We start from the raw sequence: 20191 nt of genomic DNA on the forward strand, positions 1-20191 counted from the left end.
GGTGTGGCTTTCTGCCTCATTTCTTTCTTCTGGGGTGTCCAATTGCCTCACTGCATCGATAGTCTGGGTTTCTGAGCCGGTGAAAGAGCATCTCACTGAAGCTCTTGGTGCTGGCTGCCAAAATCTCTGATGGTTCAGCGTCACCAGTGGCTGGCCTTTCAATCACCAGGTACCGATCTTCCCGAGTACACAAATTGCAAGCTAGAGCTAACCTCATACAATAGGCCAAGAGCTCTACTTCGGCCAGGCAACCTGGTTTGCGCGCTTCCACCCCGAGAAGCTCCCATCAGCAACGGAGCGGTATGTCAATGAGGTTCTACGAGTGACCGGTGTCCTGGAGGAGGGTTTGATGAGAAATAGCACGGGCTGACTAGTCGGTGGTAAATGCACATACGCCGATTCGTCTTTCGTTACCTGGGCTGTTGTCGGTGAAGGCCTGCTGCGTGAGTTGAACCGAGCTGAAAAGCCGGCGAAATATCCCCGATACACTGCTTGACTTCGGTCATTGAAAGAGAGGGAGAAGGTTGCTAAGTGTCTGGGTGGCATTGCTGAAGAACAGGCTGCGCATGGACTGTGTTAGAGATTTATAGGTTTGAGGTGATTAATGATGGATTATATCACGACTGCATGGTGTTGTCTGATGAATATCCAAGCGCAACATGAAACCAGTAGATTATAGGTAAATGATTGACGAGGAACAACAATGCGGGAGATCCAGCATCACATCGTCGTCCGGGTATTTGATGTGCAGTTGAACCAAATATGCCAAATATCTCCAACGCTCGAACCCACTTCCTTTGCAGTACTCTAGTCCAGAGAATGCCAAAAGCAATTACTTTCGGCTTTTGTGTGATGCACCGTCCGAGTATCGGTTCCGCCAATGTTTGCGTAGGCCATTTCTACATATGCCATGCTTCATGAATCCAGCTGTTTACGAGCCGACATACCACACCTCGACTCCAAGAATATCAAACTTGACACCCTCGTCAGAGAGAGGTTCATTACCGAAAGTTTGGCAGGAAGCGCTAACACCCTTTTCAAGGCTTTGGTCAACCCACAATCCGTAGTGACCATCACTACTCCGATATTAGCTAACAGTACCAACAAATCCACAATGAAAATTACTTACCCGCCTCCCAGACTGAGAAATCCAGTTTCACAGAACATCATATAGTCATTAACGCCACTATACGGGAAAGCCTTGAAGCGAATGCGCTCAGGGGTGCTAGCACCACTGCGCGAAGGAATAGAAGAAGGCGAAGGAGGCGCAAGGACACCACCACTAGCAGCAGCCAGATTGGTTTTAATATTGACATTAAGATTGTGAGAGGGCGACTCCGATCGAGGAGATTTCAATTTCGCCTGGGGATCATTGCGCAGCGTACTCCAGCGGGCAGCATTAGTGGTATCCGCAGAAGGCGGAGGCGGAAGGCCGGCGCGCTCAAGCGCTTCTTCCGATTGAGGACCTTCTCCCGGTAGCGCGAGAGGGAAGCTCGCTGGAGGTGGGAGTACACTAGAGCGCCAGAGGAAGCACTCTCCCGTGCCGAAGAATTGTGAGTCTGGGTGTGGATGGTCGGTCATGTAGGCACCGAAGACGGAGCTTGAGGGTGAGGAGTCGCGAATTACGAGGACGTAGCCCGCCCGCGGGCTGCGGTGTGAGAACTCAGCGCAGTTCTCGTAGAGGGTGGAGAGGGAGGCGCCGTCGCGGTCGAGGCTGTAGGCGAGATGCCAGGTCTCGGCTAGTTGGAGGCGTGGGGGGACGAGGAGGCGGATTTCTTCGGCGAGGGCACGTGTTAGGAGCTGTTGCTGGAGTAGGTCGACGCCTTTTGGGATGCTGAGGGTGAGAGGTGTGAGTGGCGGAGGCTGAAAGGGCGAGGCGGTTCGGCGCGGCGTGAAGACCTCCGATGAGGAGGACGACCTCGACCATGGGAGCGCCGATGGCATGTCTTTGGCTATTTCTGGTTCAGTTATGCGACGGTAGAGGCCTGAAACAACGTGGCTGACTGGGTAGGAGAAGTAGGAGGCGGCGGATTGGTAGGCGGGTGTTGTTTGCGTCGGAGTGCGAGACCTTGATCTCGAGGAGGAGGAGGAGGGGATTGGAGGGTCGGGAGAGAGATCTGGCTGGGATGAAGACGACATGCGGAGATTCTAAGTCAATTGCTGGCAAAAGAGCTTTGGCTGAGCCTAGCGAGAAAGAAGGGAAAGAAGAGAGAAGAAAGAGAAGGGAGAGGTATGCGGAGGTGATGAAACCCGCTATCACTTATCTGTGGGGGAGCCACGTCAGGCTTCGCCTTCTGTAGCTTACCCTCTTATGTTCACGGATTGTTACATGTATATGCTTGCAGGGAATCATCGTAGCTTTAGAGTGTATATTTGACCCTCGTCTTGACGCAAGCCATTTTTGTTCTAGGTCTGTTAAGCCTTGCCCATGTCAACTTAAGCATATTTCTCCACGAACTTTCAAATGTAATCTTAAATCACTACATTACGAGCTGGAGAGTACTTTGTACTTTGAAAAAGAATTGAATTGAGATCAAACTCGATGCAACAATGCTACCTATGTCAAGGGACCAAACGCCCAGGTTTCTAGACAACAGGCTGTTTAGCAGGTCTCGCCACGTCAAAAATCATTTCAATGCAAACAATATTGGTATCATAATGGCGTTGTATCAGAAGAGCCATATAAAGAAATCATATCTTCGTGCTAAGGACGCAGATCTACTGTCTCGAACTCGAGTCCATTAACCTCGAACACATGCCCCGGTCGTAAAGCACCAGTGTAGATGTTCTCCTCCGCATGTGGATGGAATAGACCGGTCTGCGTGCAGCTCAAAACAGTCTTGAGTCCCGGCGGGTCAGTCAGACGAAACACTCCCCAGTCCGGATCTTTGCTTGGAGCGCACACGATAGCGATGCTCTCCGGAAGCATGACTTGGTAGCCGCAATGTGTGTGTAGGTCGCGGGAGCTCATAAAACAGGTCTGCGATGGATGCGTGTGGATCCATCCGAGGACCATCAGGTCCTCCGAGTCACAGTAGTCGAAGAGAGCAGACTCGTTCACCGTTTCGCAGGTGTCCGATGTGGAGGTTTGCTCTGGAATCACCACTTTAGATATGAACAGTGCGTTAGAGACGAGAGTACCACAGAGAACTCCGCATGTCTCTAGGTTACTGCGGGTGTTGGGAGCAGCCAGGGATAAGAAGCGACTTCGGAGGTCGGCTGGCAGGAAGACGGAGCGCAAGGGAGTGCCATTTTCCAGATAAGCGGAAGGTTTGAAGGTGTAACTGGATGGATCGAGATCAGACCGCTTGGTGCTGGTTTCCTCTGCTCGAAACTTCTCGGGGGGTGGTGGGGTTGGTGCCACTTTTAATGGCTTTGGCGGTGCATTTGTGTCAATAATTGAGGCCCTGCTGGGCTCAATGTGCTCCTTCGGAGGTCGGATAGGGGCCGCATGGCGTTCTACGTTCTTATCGAGGATGGCGATCTGGCCTGGAGATACAGTGGGCTCCAGAGGCTTCTGACGCGGCACACTTGGATATTTGTAGACTGACGAAACCCCGCTCGTTGAATCTTTGGCGCGCTGGCCATAAGTGGGCTGATGCGTGTGATCGATGTTGGACCTGATGTTCTGAATCCGTCGGCTCAAGTCTTGGTCGCCTGATCGAGTATCTGGCTTCGATGCAACTTCCCAATCACCCCACATACCGGCTGTACGACGAGCCTCTAGTTCTTCTGCTGATGCGCTTTTACTCCCCCGGACAGTGGCACGCCGACTGAGCTCATGCTGGGCAAGCTGAACGGCAAGGTCCCGATTCTCGCCGGCTTCCAAGGGCTCGGCGACACCGGCCAGGGCGGGGTCTGTGACTTGCTCTCGCGGCTCATTATTGAGTTTGGATTGAGTTGGCAATTTGCGAGATTGACGCTCGCGCATCAACTGAGTGTAGCGCTCATATCGCTTATTGATCCGAGGTCTTAAAATCTCCAGCTTGCTGAGGTTCTTCTCCACTTCTTTCTCGGCGGCCACCAAAGCTTTGCGGTCTTCTTCATACTTTGCTGTATCCGGATGCTTCGAAAGATGGACTAAGATCAGCTGGGCGTGTCGGAAGAGGAGAAGGTATGCTTGTTCGTCGTGTCCTTCGGATTCGTAGATGTGTGCCTAGGGGAACCAAGTTAGGCATGAACCAGACCGGGTGTAAGCAAAAGCAACCAACCTCTCGTAGGATCGTTGCCGCCGTCCTCAGCCAGTACCGCAAACGTACGGATGAGTTGTACTCGTAGTTTTGGGCGATGCGAGTGATGCTCTCCACACTCTGAGGCGGAGTACCTCCGGTGCCGACGTGGGAAGCCATCGCGATGACAAAGTTAAGATACCCGTCAAGCCTCAAAAGGCATGGAGAAACGATCTCCGAAACCTGGCGCGAAGACCAGCGGCAATTGTAGTAGGGGGGGCCGCATCTAGACGTGAATGGGGAGGAAAGGTGGTGGGGAGGTGATCGGGAAGCTTGGTCTCTCCGCTCCGACAAAAAAAGCAGCTGCAACTCTTGCAACTGCAACTACTTGGACTTCAATGCGCCACACCTTCTCTTCGCTATACCCTTCATGACATAGATAATTTCCGGTATCCATTCACAGAATGGATAACAGAATCTACAGAACACTACACCCGGTACTTGCATCGAGGAACAGATGGAAGACGAACCCAGCCCATCCTTTGACCCAACGGATCCGTGACCTTACGCAGAAGAAGAAAGCCCAGCGTCGAGTCATACTTAGGAGTGAGATTGTGAATGAATCCTTATGTGGTAAGCCTTTGTCCTGAAGCTTGTGTCATGTGAAAGATGCTCACGCGTTTCACAGACCAAATTGTTCAACGTGTAGCGCCCTATCTTCGTCAAACCACCCCAGTGGATATCCTTGACCTGTGGCCTGGTAGCGGCTTGTGGTCATCCAAAATCAATGACTTCCTACGACCTCGCCGCCATGTGCTTGTTGAGCCAGACCTCGACATCTGGGGTGAATTTCTTCATCCCTTAACAGAGAGCAAACCCTGCTACAAGCTCCTTCCTATGGATATCTATCCAAGTGCCGGGCTGCATAAGACAAAAATCGATTGGGGTGCTGTAATAAAAGAAAACTTTCCAGAGCAAAGCCTACCCTCGCAAAGCTCTGCGGGTCTACCACGAAATGATACGCTCCTCGTCTTGGCCAACCCGCCCCAGGCATCTTCTGGCAAGGATCATATGACACCGGGGCGCTGGTGGATTAAGTTCTTGGAAACATGTTTGCAAAAACATGATTTGCATAGCTACGGGTCTGTCCGAATCATTGCACAACTTCCCCACACTGAGATTACGACTGTTCTCCCGCGAGCAATTGCAGAGCGAAAGCGGTCTGGATTGTTGACGGAGACTTTGGCCTTGCACTGCGTGGAGCTCGCGAGGCCGGAGATGCCTGAGCCACAGTATACTTGGCGAGATTACAACGAAACCGTCAAAAACAGAGAACGAGTCAGCGAAAGAGCCGCGGCACAGGGCATTGTCACGCCGCCAGATCGACAGTTACCTCCCCTTGAATATGTGCCACCCACCCCTGAGCGTGCCCTTGGTCGTGCCTCGAGAAGAAAGGATACCCAGCCTTACATCCACAGACGACTTCTTGAGTCCCATAAGCCTTTACTGGATGATATCGCAAAAGGAGACCTGATTTTAGGAGAGAGGCCGGATAAAAAGAAAGCAAATCCAGCGAAAATCAAAGCACGAAACGCGGCTATCACCACATTAGACAGAGAGAACACAAGTGCCTATTACCGCCTGAAATTTGCCAACCGCCAGCTTGAGATTGACGAACTTACACGAAAGTTTGCCCGTGCAGCAGCAGATGTCAATGAAACCCCCGAGAGATTGAAAGGCTTGGAAGGTGATATTGTGTCTCTGCAATCCATCCAGAACGCTGAAATCTCCGAGATACACTTCGTGAAAAAGAGGTATTATGACAGAGTGATGGATGACGCCCGCAATGTTGCTCTATCCAACAATTTCGACAATTCCGTATTGCTTTGGGAACGACGACCGTTTGAGCCCCTGTTTATCCCCCCATCGAATGTTTATCCTCACGACTACCCGCGTGGCGTCGTCTACTTTGAAGCACAGCCTAACCCTCCTGTGGTGCAGAAGATTTCCGAAATGCCGAACGTAGACACTACCGAATTTCTCTCTCGGTTCCAGGCCCTGAGTGCTCCTTTCCACCCCAGTGTCAGCATGTCGGTCAGCGAACTGCTTTCCATACTTCTCCCGGGGCGGAGCATCAACGAAATCGTCCAGGCCATTCCCAGTCTCACGGCCTTTGCGGACCGGCGACTGAAGCCTGGCTGTGGGCCAATGGCCTTGCCAGATCCTTCTGCAGATCCGGCGTTCAGCTACCAGGCCAACTTGGACTATGACTTGAGTGGTGTCCGAGTGCGATCACTTTCTACCACCACACTATTTGAGATTATGGTTGAGTTCGAGAAAAGCTCACCTAGGACAAGCACATTGCAGTTCAACCGCATGTTGGGTGGGACACTGACCTCATTCCAATCCGGAATTGAAAACATCCAACTGCACTAAAAGTGCAGTAACTGTATTATAGCCATGTATTATATGTGAATATAGATGTATAGATAATAGAGACCAATCGGGTAACTTTCCCGGACCGGGTTCAGGGCACGAGGCTGAGGGATTGGTTGTGAAGATCCTATGGAATGTATATGGTGTAGGTGAATACGAGGCCATATGACTTGGATTTGTATAGTGGATTTGTATACTTGACAGTTGTATAGTAAGTTATAGTAGTTCACTTAAAGAAACAAGTATGTGACTCAGAAATAACTTAACTTAGACAAACAAACCACCAAGATAAGCGATGACAGCCGTTGGGGACGCATGCGGTGGGCCCTCGGGATGGCTGCATTGGGTGAAGCCCACTTTGCCATGCAGCAATTAGTATACTCCTAGACCACTAAAAGAGTGAGATATGAGATTACTATACATGTAGTCTCTAATCTATAAGTTAACGCTAATCTATAATCTGACTCTAAAATATAATTATCTTACATGTAAGAAATCCCTATCTATCTAGAGAACGGTGGACCCCGATCAGCGCGAACCCTTCCGAGAGCCAATTTCCGTTTTCCTTTAGCGTCGACACCGTAGTATTTGTTCCTGTCGTATTCATTTCCTTTTGGTCGAGACCGGAGTGGGCTCTTTTTCCCTTTTTTTTTTTTTTTTACTTTTTTCCCTTTGCCTTGCTTTTTTGTTTGCTTTCGGCCCCATAGCCCTCAACACAAAGCGCAAAGCGCTTTGTGCGCCTTTGTAGTCTTTCTCTTCTCTTTCGAGTCTTTTATGCTGAATCTTTCGAGGCCGAGTTCAAGGTGTAGAGCCCTTCGAACTCCATATATTAGGGTGTGCAGTGGCTAGTCTTACGCCAAAAATCGCCACCCCGTCATAGTCGTCTTCCCCAACCGTGGATTGTGAGGTTATCTCTTTACGAGTGGCGCCGATATCAGAGCTATTTGACTTGAATCCTTGGCCTGTCTCGGGCCTTCCTCCGAGCCCCATATAAACCTGGTCTCTGCTCGTCTGAAATTCCCCATATCGCTCCCCCATTGCGCATACAAAGCAATGGCGAATCCCCCATACCAGCTGTCGCTGCAGACATCAGAGCCGACGCGCCTTGCACAAATCCCGACATCAAGTCTTACGCCGCCCGTCACCCCAATAGCAAAAGAGAGTCGCCAAAGATCATTCCAGGACATTCAGCCACCTCAATCCCTCTCTGCTCCCAAACCCAATGTCAGCACCCCACTATACTTCACCAACGATCTCGAAATCATCCACAACGGGGACAATCGCCCTATCGAATTCGGCCGTGGCGCCTGGAGCATAGTATACAAAGCGCGCTCAACATCAAGCGCCAAACCCAGCGCCAGCACCAGCACCAGCAACCCATCAACACCCCCAAGCTCCCCAAGCTCCCCAGTCTCAACAACCCGCATTCTAGCCGTAAAGGCACCCGTGCGGCGCGATGCCCGCCCAGTCCTGGAAGCCGAAGCCCTAACTCTAACCCGCCTCACCCTCACCGCGGGCCACGAACCCTACATCGTACCCTTCCACGGCCAACACAAAGACCTAGGCGGCCTGGTTATGTCCGCGATCCCGCTGGCCCTATCAACCTACATAGAAGACCAAGCCGACATCGCTCGCTCCCGCCAACCAGCCACGCCGACAATGTTCGACCCCGTCCAAGGTCCAGCCTCGTACACAGATCTAGCCCGCAAGCTAATCTCAGGCTTGAACTGGTTGCACCAAGCCGCGGGGATGGTGCATGGCGATATCAAGCCACATAATATCCTCCTGCGCCCAGTCGACGCAAACGAGAGTACCAGCGCATTCCCATTCGAGCCCTTATTCGCGGATTTCTCGTCCGCCGTCGAAATCCCCAATGATCCCGCTATCCCGCTTGATACAACGCGCGCGTCCATGTCCGCGTTTACACCACCGTTTACCGCGCCCGAGATGTTGGCTTCGTTGACCTCGGGTGATATTGCCCCGACGCCTGCGTCGGATGTGTTTTCGCTTGCGGCTACGCTGCTTGCTGCTGCTACCGGCGATTTGTTGTTATATCCCGGTACGAGTAACATGCAGCGGCTTGCCATGGCTAGGCAGGGGCATCAGATTGTTGATCTTACGCGGTCTGGGTCGAGTGGGCATCGTGTTCCTCGGAATGGGTTTGTCGAGGGGCTTGTTAAGCCGGCTGTTGTTAAGGATCCTGCTTCGCGGATTTCGACGGTCGATTGGGTTGATCTTGCTGCTTCTTCTTCTTCTTCTTCTTGATATATCGGTTTTTTGGTTCTTTTTCATTTTCATTTTCGGTTTCTTGTCGCATCTCCCTGTCGCATATAGGGAACTGCATTTTTTTGATATACCCTGTTAGATGGAGTTTCGGGAGCCTGTATCATACTATATCGGTGATACAATATTTGCATGGATAGATGTCAGCATCTCATAATACTATACCAATTTGAATTTCGGGATATATGTCAGCCTTGTACAAGTCAACAAACAAGCCATGATTGGGTCATAGTCAACATAGTTTCTCGTAGAGTAGCGAGCATCTGAATACACATGAGTAGCGAGGGACAGAAAAGCACAAAATAAAGCCACCAACACCTTTCACAATTGATCAATAAACACCACAAAAGCAACAATACGAATGCTCAAGCAGATCCCTCACCCTCAACTCGATCATCAGCTTGGCCTTCACCTTCACCTCCAGCCAACCCCTCAACAAACCCTTTCAAATCATCAACCCACAACTGAAAATTAGCCCTCAACCTCTTCCCATACATAACCCTCACCACATACACAAGCCACCCAACCTGCGCCTCCCAATTCCGCACCTCAGTCCCACCCTCAACAGCCGTAACCTCATGAACCCGCTCCGCCTTCAAAAGCGACTGCGGCATCGCGCCCGGCGCATCAGGATCAACTGTCCAAACAATGCGGCCGATATCGCCTGTCTCGGCGTTCGGAGCTGCGCACTCAGTCACGAGACCGTAGACGTCTGTTGCGGCCTGGGGCTTTGTGGAGGTTGAGGTTGGGTCCATGCGGACGTGGAAGATAAATCGGGTGCCTTTTTGGAGGGTTGGAGAGGGGTCGTTGGTGATGTCATTGGGCGTGGTTGTGTTGGATGGTTGTGAGCGGATTGTTACACGCGGTACAAATGAGTTCCAGGCTGGCCAGGTTGAGGTATCTGTTAGGGTGCTCCAGACTTTGGCTGCTGGGGCGCTGATGAGGGTTGAGCTGCCGATGTGGAGGGTTGCGGCTTTGGGGGTTATTGTTGGGGTTGCGCGGGTTGCGTTGGTTGGGTCTTCGAGGGTTGTCATTGTGGAATTTGGTACACCTGGAGGATTGAAATTGGTGAAAGGAAAGAGGAAGAGAGAAAGAGAGGAAGAGAGAAGGGAGTATATGATGGCATGTTGCACCTGTGGATCGTTGCACTTGTTTGCACCGGTTGCAGCGATAAGGGCTTATCGAGAACTATAAAAGCTTCATTTGTGTTTTGTTTATAGTTGGGAGTAGTGGGGGTGTAATGGATTGGTTTAAACATTGAATACTAATAATTCCAGCTCCAGCAATGTAGACTCGTGTGTCTCTATACTCTTCTCTGTACTCTTCACTACCTCGCCCGAATACTCTATCATTGTTCCTTCTACAACATGCTCCTTCCCACAATTTTCTACACAACCCTCTTCTTCTTCCCTCCTCCTCCTCCTCCTCTTCTCTTCTTCTCTCCATCTCCATACACTCTTTTCACTGTCAATTTCAACATTCATTTATCTCATTCTTTTCAAGTCAGCCAGTCTCTTCAGTGTTCAACATGCAATACTCTCCTCAGTACCCGATGTTTCTTGCATCCCCTCAATCCGTGCATCAACCACCGGCTCAGCCCCTAGTCCGTCGATTCTGCATTCTCCGACCAGAAGGCCTGTGGTCACCACTCATCCCACTTGACGAGCTCCCGTCCTGGCTGCAAGTTTGCAACTGGACTCCAGACATGCACGTGGGTCTGTACCCAGTGTCCATGAACTTCATTCCCCGGGAAGGAGAATACGACGTGGTCTGCCACAACTGTTTCAACAGTGTTGATTCACTACACCAAAGCGTTTCGGAACGTGGACCATCTTCCTCCTCCAGTCGTGCGAGTCGTGCCAAAACCTGCCCTGTGCAATGCTATTCACCCCCGAAAATGCAACCCGAGACCCGCACCATGGCTACTGAGTTTGGAGTGACCTACGGCATATTAGGACAGCCTCCATTCCACTCCATGCTCCAGTCTCCTCTTGTTGGGATGTGTTTGGTCGACGTGCCTTCTCGGGATGGGGAACTTGCGGTGGTTTCGGATGCACTCTCGCAAAAGATACGCGTTGAGAACTCCGTACCATCTCAGAGTTCTGACCAAAGCAGCGCAAGTGCGCAGACATCTCCGACTCATCCTCCAGGTCCGGTCAATCTGTGTGACTCGCCTCTTTCCTTTGCTTCCTCCAGAAACCTCCCTCAAAGGATTTCCAAGCCTGTTGTCCCGAAGCGTCACTCGCGACCACCGCATGCACATGATGATAAATGGGTTGGTACTCCTCGGCGTGTTCTTTCACTGCGCGATGATAGCTCCGCGTCTTCGCATTCTGCTGCGGCCATGGCTGCGGCTCTGGCCAAGCATATGCAAAGAAGGCGATCTAGAAGGATCTCCCGCACTAGCAGTCTTCAGAATGCTATCGCAGGTGCAGATATTGTCGCACCCTGGACTCTCATTTCCAAAGCCCCTTCAATCCGAGTGAGATCCAAAGGTCGTCGCAGGGTTCGAATGCGTCGTCAACCAACGGAAGAACAAAGAGCCTCCATCTCTCCATCGATCTCTCCCAAGTCAGACAACATAGTGGAGGTCCAGAAGCCAAAGCCAGAGCAACCAAATGCCGCAACCAAGCGACGGGATCGCCGTGAACGGTTGAGACGCAGGAGAAACCGTACAGATCGAGGCAGCCGATACTGGCACATGATGAAGATCCCAAATTGGCGGGCCGGTGTCATCAAGCATTGATCATGATTAAATGCGTTGTATATGGTTCTGAGTTTCGTTTGTTTGTTCTTGTTGTTTCCTTTCTTACAGTTGCTTCTTGCGTTTGGGGCACGGTTTAGATAGATGTCCTTCTTTTGTTCTCACTTCTTCTGGGCGGTCTTTTTTTCTACACATTCTTCTCCAGTGCTTACCGGATTAACAGCCATTTTCTTTCCTTGCCTTTCTTCTACTGATACTTGGCTTCTGCTCCCTCGGGGGGCTGCATTCTTTTCAATGACTCTCGTTCATCGAGCTGCTCATCATTCTTTTTGCAGACATGGTTCCGTTTTCTTTCCTTGTTTCTACTAGCATTGGCTGTCTACTGTTCACACTCATTTGTTTTCAAGTGGGCTCCGGTCAATGACCTGTCATTCATTTCCCCCTTTCTACGCGCGGATAATGTTTTTATAGGAACTGGTATATGACTCGCACGGCTGTGCACCACACTCTTTACGTTAATTGTTTTCAAATAGCTTTCAGGAATCGAAAGTCAATCTTGATTCTCATTGCAATCACCCGATAGAAAGGAACAGACAGTAATTTTTCTACGTTCTGCGTTTTCTTGGGCTCACCAAGGACTATACCAATCCTTAAATCATGCCGTTGTCATGAACACTGCCAAGTTCCCTACTTATGCTTATCTTCTCCCTACTCACAGTCATCAGATCCACTAAGTAGCCGTATAGCCGATTTGACGTCAAAGGAACACGGCAACCCCCCACGTCTTATCTTCGTGTAGAATTTCCCCTTCAAGGTATCCGACACCGGTGATACCACTGCGTCAGAAAGCAAGTCAAATGCGAACTGACCTAGGTGTCAAGCCTGCTTACATGGTAGAGCGTACTACTACCCCGGAAGTTTCGTGGTTACTTCGCCACGTAGCTTATGCTCTATGGCTGTGGGCTTTCCAACCCCTCTTTCTACTGATTGGAATTACGAAGTATAGCAAGCATCATCCCTAACTGTCCGATGGCGAAAGTCGCCACTAGATCCGCTATGATTGTAATTGCACATCTGTTTTCTATTTGTTTTTATTTACTTGAGGCTCCCGTATGAAGAAAGAATGGCTAAGCTGCCTGCTTAAAGCTTTGAAAACTTGAAGCACCTTCCTTGACAGAGACGAGCGCTCGAAATAGATACTGAAATGGGGATGGCACGATGGCAGTCTGACATAGCAGACGGGTCGGTATCAATGGAGACAGCACAACCAACCACTCCCATGTCCAGTACAGACGTAGAGAGCAGTCTCTGTAGGTGGCTATCATACTAGAAACGAAGCTGTATCATGAAAGAAGAATCTGGTGGAAAACTGTAGTCATATTGATGATGGTAGGATGATGCTGCTCTCTAAGAAAAGACTGCACGCAAGCTTCCTAAGGCATTTGTGATACCTCAGACCACTATACGCTACTGTCATGGGTTCCACCACTACAATACATAGGACATATAGTGGTGCGGCGAGAGCAAGAGAATTGTCACAGAAGGATTATCAGTTGATTTTGAGACAATTCGCTGCAGCGACATTGATCAATTCACCCTGTATCATGATTAGTTAACACCCTTGCAGGAGATACTGTGCAAGAGACGTACAGTGGCCCCGCCTTCGCAGCAATAGGCCTGGTTTCCACATGTTGTCCCTAGAACCATGACTGGGCAATTAAGATCACCATTGCAGCAGACTTGCGTATTGCCACTAGCAGAGCATTCGTCTGCGGTCTGACCAAAAGCACGGATCGATAGGAAGACAAAGGTTGGAAGGAGCTTCATATTGGAGAAACTTGATAAACGGCACCAAATTGACTATCGAATAGTGACTGTAATCAACTTGATTGAAACCTTAGTTTGGAGGAAAATAGGTGAGTATTCGAAGGAATATTCTCTACTATATAACTGACAGAAAAGCCCAATTTGCGCCCTTGGCTGCATGTGATATCACAATAGAGAAGCTTCTGCTCAATGCTTTTCACACCGCTTATACGCATAGTACGAACTTGGCAACTGACTGCCCCGTAAACCGCAAGACCAGCTGTTGGTACGGTGGAAATGGCTTGGTACTCTCAGTCAAATACATGCTAAGTACATAACGACACAATTATTCACTAGCCACAAGGGGCTTTTCGTATCATGTGATTAAGGGTTTAAAAGAGTGTCTCACACATATCCCACATAAAGGCGATAACAGTCTCCACTGTACCTTTGCTTCCTTATGCTTTCTAGTTCAAATCCCACATCAATCTTCGAATTTGGCCTGGCATTGGAAATTGTCCGCCTAGCCGAAGTTGATGGCAACTCATTATTGTTATCAATCTAGACATTCCTTGGCTCACAGCCTAATGCTTCTCGGTGATACTGCCAAACGGCGTATGACGTCTTTCGGGGGTCTACATGCTTTCTGGTCTCTACATCTCTACATATATAAACGTTACTAAGATCATCTGAGAAATTAGATACAGGCTTCCTGGATTTTAACATCTGACCCGTTAGCTGTTTAATTGGCTCAGTGGTCTAGTCGTATGATTCCCGCTTCGGAGACACCGGAGCTTCAGGTGATTACACCTTAATTGCGGGAGGTCCCGGGTTCAAATCCCGGCTGAGCCCCTTCTTCTTTTTTTTTTTCCTTTCTATTTTTTTTTTTTTTGGAGGAATCAAATGGACATTCGGTCTAGGTACGTAGTGAGGAATCATCAAAATCGCTCTGGTTATCGTGAAAGGTAAAGGCCCAGAGATTTTAATAAAATATAGCTGAGGTAGCTCATAATACTGGAGATCTATAATCAAAGCCGCCGGTATACTGTATGTACACTCTACATTTACTTCCATGCGTTAACAGTTTCTAAGTAATTGATCCTAATTTGAGCGATTTGAATAAGGTACTACTAGTTGAAATCTAGTATTAAGAGATATAAGGCTGTCAGAGAGTAATTTACGCAGTACTGCTCTCCTTGATTGGTAACAGACAACTAAACCGGCCGGTTGAGGAAGGTATTGTACGAAATACAGACTGAAAATCCGCCTTAACGCTATCGACGATCCTCGAAGTATATGATCGCGGATTATACAGGTGACAAGCAACAGGGGAATTGAGCAGGCCATTCGAGCGAGCCTTGTATTCTTTGGGCCGGGGTCACGCTTTTCGCCTTCCACATCATGAATTTCGGTGGTCTGAAAATGTTCGTAAGCCTCATCTTGATTCTGTGTAGAGGAATGGTTCTACCCTACTTTTGAATAAGCCTTAGCGACTCTGGTTCGAAGTAAGGTATTTACCATGAGCTTCGTTGCTGCACGATGTTCGAGTCCTCTGATGAGAGGAAGCGGCGTTTTGATATAAGCCAGGTCCTGGCTGGATAGAGCTTCTTCAGGATCCGGCAACCAAGATTCCCAAACAGATGGAGGTGGATGAAAGCTACAGCTGAGCAAAAAGCAAAGCTGGTTCCTTCCTATTCGGAGTTGACCTATCGACCATAAAATAACCCTAACCATGTGTGATCTCTTTAGAACTTCAATGCAAGCCTAAAGACGGCCATGCTACACCTGGTTTCCGACTTAATCCTTTAGATAATCTACTATCTCTACATATTACAGCTGTACCCATTTACTTTCTCTTATCTTACTTATGCTATCGCGCAGATCCCTGCCACATAAATATTATACATGTACCTGGCCATCCCAATGCGATATCATATCCCGAGAGGCTACTGGCGAAGCTTCATTGGTTCCCATGGTATCCGAAGAGGCGGGGGAAGAGGAGAGCGATTGGCGCAGCTCCCGACGAGATGACCTTCCTTTCGCGGAACTTGATGTAGATAGCACTTCTGCAACCTTACATATAAACCCACACCCCTTCCACCCCTTCCTTTCTACGCATTCCTACTCACAAGTTCAAGATACCCCTTGAGAGCATGGCTACATACCAAGAACGGTCCACCCAGAAACGCGCCGATCAACACTCTCTGATCCCACCCGAGTGGCGCTTACAGCCGATCCCCGCGATCGAATCTACCCCAAATGCCCTGGCTTATCTCCGCCTGATTCTCACTCCGGATGAACTGGCCCTCACAGAAGAAACCGATATCTCCATCCTTCTACGCAAGCTCTCGTCAGGAGAACTTTCCTCACTAGATCTAACCCGTGCATTTTCTAAACGCGCCGCACTAGCCCACCAATTAACAACATGTTGCACGGAGATATTCTTCGAAGAGGCATTCGCCACCGCCAAAGAAATGGATGACCACCTCGCGAAAACAGGCAAGACTGCTGGGCCTTTACACGGTCTACCGGTGTCTATTAAAGATTTATTTTCTGTTAAGGGTGTTGATACTTCAATCGGTACGTTTCATTTCCTTTCTCACTCCATCCTAAGCACTATAACCGCAACCATACCGCAACCACAAGCAAACCAGCCAAGCAACAAGAAGACTAACATATACAAAATCCAGGCTGGGTCGGACTAACAAACAACCCCGAAAAAGCCGACAAATCAGTCGCAAGAACCCTCCGCCGCCTAGGCGCAGTCCTCTACGTGAAGACCAATCTCCCACAATCGATGATGATGTCCGACTCGTACAATCACGTCTTCGGGCAGTGCGTCAACCCATTTAACCGGGCTTTGATATCTGGCGGGAGTTCGGGTGGCGAGGGGACGCTTGTTGCGGCGCGCGGTAGCGTTCTTGGTATTGGGACTGATCTTGGTGGTTCGATTCGTATTCCTGCTGCGCTTTGTGGGCTGTTTGGGTTGTCGCCTAGTCCTGGGAGACATCCTTATGAGAGGGGAAAGTAAGTTTTTTGTTTCTGTTTCTGTTTTGTGGTGATGATGCATGGTGATGGTGAACGTTTCGGCTGATAATACTATTCATATAGTCCTGGGCAGGATATTGTGCGCTCCGTTGCTGGGCCTATGGCTTGTAGCTTGGCTACTATCGAGCGGTATATGGAGGCTTTGCCAACTGCGTCGCCTTGGGAGGTTGATCAGCATGTTTCCCCTGTGCCTTGGAGGGCGCATTTGGCTTCGGGTGGGAAGAGGTTGAGGATTGGGTTCTTGGTTGATGATGGGGTTGTGAGAGTTCAGCCGCCGATTGCTAGGGCTATGCGGGAGGTTATTGAGGCTTTGACGGTGGCTGGTCATGATGGTAAGAAAGCATACGTCCTATCTGAAACCCTTTTTATGGCCATGTTTGGGGATAAAGTACTAATGAGAAGAGTTTAGTCTTCGAATGGGATGCCTCTTCACACGGTTACGCATACACCCTCTGGGCAAAAGCCATATTCTCGGATGGCGGAGAAGGCTGCCGGAGGAAAATAGAACTAACAGGCGAGCCACTTATTGAAGGAATGCTCGTTGGGAAGCCAGAGGATACGTTGACAACGAGCGAGACGCACCAGGTAAGCATTGAGCCACAATTTGCTATTATTATTAAGATTTCTTCTGACGCATTTTGTAGCTCAACGCAGACAAATACAACTACGAAACGGAATACCTCAACAAATGGATATCCTCCGGCGTCGACGCGATCATCATGCCCAATACACCATGGGTAGGCTACAAGCCATGGACGTGGGTCAAATCCAGTGCGTACGTGGGCTACACGAGTATCTGGAATTTCCTGGGCTATGCTGCATTGGCAGTTCCTGTCACTACTGTTTCGAAGGAGAAGGATGTTCCTGATCAGACATGGCTGGATCATATTCCCAGGAATGATAGTGATAAGTTTAATAAGGCGCAATGTGAGTGCATTCAATCTCTGGTTTGGATTTAGAGAGTTCTGCTGACTTTTGTATAGATGATATCGACCTGGTTCAGGGTATGCCCGTTGGTGTACAGGTTGTCGGGGGACGGTTTGGGGAGGAGAAGTGTGTTGCTGTAGCGAAGGCGATTGAGGAAGCTATGCAGGGGAAGATGGTTTCTCGAGCGAATCTTTGATCACTTGGAACTACAAATAGATGACCATGTCTACTATACTTTCACCACAACTAGTTACACACACCGGTGTTGATGAAATTTACAATATCATTAACATCATCGCTATATATCGCGCACTATCTCAATGCAATAGGGTATATGCAAACCCCTCTCCCTATTCCCCTCCACTCCAACAGATCAAATAGGAGCATTCATCCGCTCCTTATAATCAGGAAACTCGAAATCCCCCAAATCCCACTCAATACCAGGATTCGACGCCCCACCCCCTTCACGAGCACTATGACTATCAAGCGTCCCCATCTCCAAATCTCTCTCCATGTCCCTAGGCGACCCAGTCCTCAAAGTAGGTGTATGAACCTCCTCCGACCTCATCCTCAACTCCCGAACAACACGAATCCCATTCTCATTCCCTGGCTCCTCATTATTGTTATCCTTTGAAATACTAGCCGAGTAATTCGCCGGACCAGGCGTGAAGATTTCATTATACCACACTCCGCCGTCTGGGCTGGGATTTGAGTTGTAGTGGGAGTATATGGATGGTTTGCGGGAGTCTGTTAATTGGGTTGTGTGCGATTGGCCAGCTTTTGAGCCTGGGGATGAGTGGAGGGGTTGGGGGAGGAAGCAGAAGGAGAAGACTCGCGAGAGGAGGGGGTGCAGGGGTGGGAGACAGGCGCAGATTATTGATATGTTTGCTTCTAGGGAGGACCAGAGTACGGCTTGGGCGTTTGTTTCTGCGGGGTTGTTAGTATATTGTTTCATACTGTGGGATTTGTGTAGATATGAATATGGGTTGGTCTCGGTGTTGGTTGGTACTTACTGGTGAAATCCTTTTCGCGGACCATGATGCTTAACTGAGAGAGACGGGCTGAGCTGGTGGCGATGACCCTGAAAGAGAAAAATAAAGGTCAGCTTTACCGTTAACCTGGAACTTAGTATAGACATATACTCACACAATTCCAAGCCCAAAGACAGCAACAACCCCAAACTTTTGCCGACGGGGCATTTGCAACTTCCAAAGTAAACGCATAGGAAGAATCAGGATGATGATATCAGTAGCAATCTGAATGCCGGCGTTGGTAAACCAAACAGGGCCCTGAGGCAGACAATGGTCACTGCGGACTTCCTCGGATACATCCCAGAAGTAGTGGATGGGTGCACAGAAAAAGAACCCGCTTAATGTCATCCATAGGCCTGCAACGACCAGGAAGCCCATTGTGATATAAGTAGCGAGGAGGAAAGGGCGCGGGCGGAAGAGACGGACGAAGAGGCATAGGGCGGATATTTTGGAGAGGATCAGGATGAGATTGTAAAAGGGAACTGAAAGCCAGAGATACTATACTTTGTTAATGGTTGTCTTTTCAGTGAGATTGGTATACCTTACCTGTAGTTGACCTTTGATGACGTGTGGGGGGAGGGATGATATGGGATGCCCGAGGCCATAATGGCGCTCTATAGAGGATGGATGTTAGATTGGGAGTTGGAATGTGTGAGTTTGTTGAGTAGATCAACTCACCGATTAAGGTAAAAGCGTAGAATGTAAGGTTGACGGCCTGATGTACATTGTACGTCAGTATGCAGGCTCTTTTCAAGTGATATGCCCTTCCTAAGGCCAAGGAACCCATTGCAATACGTACCAATGCACCAGTAATGAATAAATCATCCAACCCAGGAGCCCTAATAAGCCAGAACCTCGTCCACAACCTCAGAACGACGCAGATGGTTGAAAGAACCGTAAAGATAGTCGAGACGATCAGAACATACATTTGATCGACAATGCAAGCGATAGATAACCCTCAGCTAGAAAGTAGCAAACGGAAAGGGAGAGAGACAAGTAGCGTGTGCCAATACATCGGATAATAGAATAATCGTCCAGTGGTAAGAGTCGTAGTGATATTAATCAACGAAATCACCGTGACTCGACCAATATACAGGACATGAGACGATAAGAGGTCGGAGCATGGAAGCAGGCGAGAAGTAGAGAAAGCCAAAGTATATAAAGAACGCCCACACATTTGCCTTCACCGAAACTCGGAAGACCTTAGGCTAAGCACCTGGTGGGTGTCACACTTCACAATCAGCCTGATCTGCAGTGTAATTCAGCAGGTCTTGCAGAGAACATGCAGAGAACCAAGAACCACCGAGCTTTGGCGGTCGAAGATCCCCCATCATCGACCCCCCGCATTCGGAAATCGGACATGACCGCGTCAAGGACTGAAAGTCTGGACTACATTCAGCCACTGTGATTGGCCGACCAGATAAACTAGTGGAGACTGTACCCGGATCTAGGCCGACATGGTGTTCGTTGGATCGGCGAACAGCGAATGAGGATCCAATGGCGTACATGCTAGAGCCTATGAAGTGGGTGATGGGTCTGGAGATCCCCGGTCCAGCCTGCAGCTTTGGGATTGTGGAAACTGTATAGGGTGTGGTTTGCTTCTCGTTGGTGGGTTTTGGACTTTTGTTGGACTTTTGGGTTTCGGTTCGGCCGACGAGGGTAGAGGTAAGTCAGGAATGTTCGTTAAACTGGCCTTTGTGGGGTCGCTACGAGTCAGGACGTGTTTCTTTGGGACGTTTGCTGGTCTTGTTTGGTTGGATATTTGATTCCCCTCTGTGTGAGTGGTG

At 49.4% G+C, this 20191-nt stretch overlaps 9 protein-coding genes across 9 annotated transcripts; 5 read left to right on the forward strand and 4 right to left on the reverse strand.

Annotated features, from left to right (window-relative positions):
- Positions 1-129: 129 nt before the first annotated feature.
- Positions 130-496, forward strand: PENARI_c006G11891 (uncharacterized protein; the record flags this gene model as incomplete). Its single annotated transcript, XM_022630654.1, has 3 exons — positions 130-169; positions 225-344; positions 375-496. The coding sequence occupies 3 exons, from the start codon at positions 130-132 to the stop codon at positions 494-496; spliced, it is 282 nt and encodes a 93-aa protein (XP_022489995.1).
- A 435-nt stretch (positions 497-931) lies between these two features.
- PENARI_c006G02997 (putative oxidative stress response protein Oxr1) lies at positions 932-2139 on the reverse strand (the record flags this gene model as incomplete). The annotated part of the gene is made up of 2 exons (XM_022630231.1): positions 932-1076; positions 1130-2139. 2 exons carry the CDS (start codon positions 2137-2139, stop codon positions 932-934), a joined length of 1155 nt encoding a protein of 384 aa, XP_022489498.1.
- A 565-nt stretch (positions 2140-2704) lies between these two features.
- PENARI_c006G03301 (putative endosome-associated ubiquitin isopeptidase (AmsH)) lies at positions 2705-4349 on the reverse strand (the record flags this gene model as incomplete). Its single annotated transcript, XM_022630246.1, has 2 exons — positions 2705-4156; positions 4212-4349. 2 exons carry the CDS (start codon positions 4347-4349, stop codon positions 2705-2707), a joined length of 1590 nt encoding a protein of 529 aa, XP_022489825.1.
- Positions 4350-4633: 284 nt separating this feature from the next.
- Positions 4634-6605, forward strand: PENARI_c006G00823 (uncharacterized protein; the record flags this gene model as incomplete). Its single annotated transcript, XM_022630129.1, has 2 exons — positions 4634-4802; positions 4858-6605. 2 exons carry the CDS (start codon positions 4634-4636, stop codon positions 6603-6605), a joined length of 1917 nt encoding a protein of 638 aa, XP_022489516.1.
- Positions 6606-7658: 1053 nt separating this feature from the next.
- On the forward strand, positions 7659-8870 carry PENARI_c006G07653 (protein kinase domain-containing protein; the record flags this gene model as incomplete). The annotated part of the gene is made up of 1 exon (XM_022630452.1): positions 7659-8870. One exon carries the CDS (start codon positions 7659-7661, stop codon positions 8868-8870), a length of 1212 nt encoding a protein of 403 aa, XP_022489646.1.
- A 402-nt stretch (positions 8871-9272) lies between these two features.
- PENARI_c006G10767 (SRPBCC domain-containing protein) lies at positions 9273-9922 on the reverse strand (the record flags this gene model as incomplete). Its single annotated transcript, XM_022630598.1, has 2 exons — positions 9273-9276; positions 9402-9922. 2 exons carry the CDS (start codon positions 9920-9922, stop codon positions 9273-9275), a joined length of 525 nt encoding a protein of 174 aa, XP_022489980.1.
- Positions 9923-10416: 494 nt separating this feature from the next.
- Positions 10417-11634, forward strand: PENARI_c006G02070 (uncharacterized protein; the record flags this gene model as incomplete). The annotated part of the gene is made up of 1 exon (XM_022630185.1): positions 10417-11634. One exon carries the CDS (start codon positions 10417-10419, stop codon positions 11632-11634), a length of 1218 nt encoding a protein of 405 aa, XP_022489940.1.
- Positions 11635-15551: 3917 nt separating this feature from the next.
- PENARI_c006G09162 (uncharacterized protein) lies at positions 15552-17569 on the forward strand (the record flags this gene model as incomplete). Its single annotated transcript, XM_022630524.1, has 6 exons — positions 15552-15978; positions 16089-16425; positions 16510-16778; positions 16856-17031; positions 17091-17373; positions 17430-17569. 6 exons carry the CDS (start codon positions 15552-15554, stop codon positions 17567-17569), a joined length of 1632 nt encoding a protein of 543 aa, XP_022489777.1.
- A 177-nt stretch (positions 17570-17746) lies between these two features.
- On the reverse strand, positions 17747-19332 carry PENARI_c006G03427 (uncharacterized protein; the record flags this gene model as incomplete). The annotated part of the gene is made up of 6 exons (XM_022630250.1): positions 17747-18300; positions 18387-18454; positions 18520-18902; positions 18951-19018; positions 19083-19119; positions 19204-19332. 6 exons carry the CDS (start codon positions 19330-19332, stop codon positions 17747-17749), a joined length of 1239 nt encoding a protein of 412 aa, XP_022489869.1.
- Between the last annotated feature and the right edge of the window lie 859 nt (positions 19333-20191).

The sequence above is a fragment of the Penicillium arizonense genome (assembly GCF_001773325.1).
Source record: "Penicillium arizonense strain CBS 141311 chromosome Unknown PENARI_contig006, whole genome shotgun sequence".
Classification (NCBI taxonomy): Eukaryota; Fungi; Ascomycota; class Eurotiomycetes; order Eurotiales; family Aspergillaceae; genus Penicillium; species Penicillium arizonense.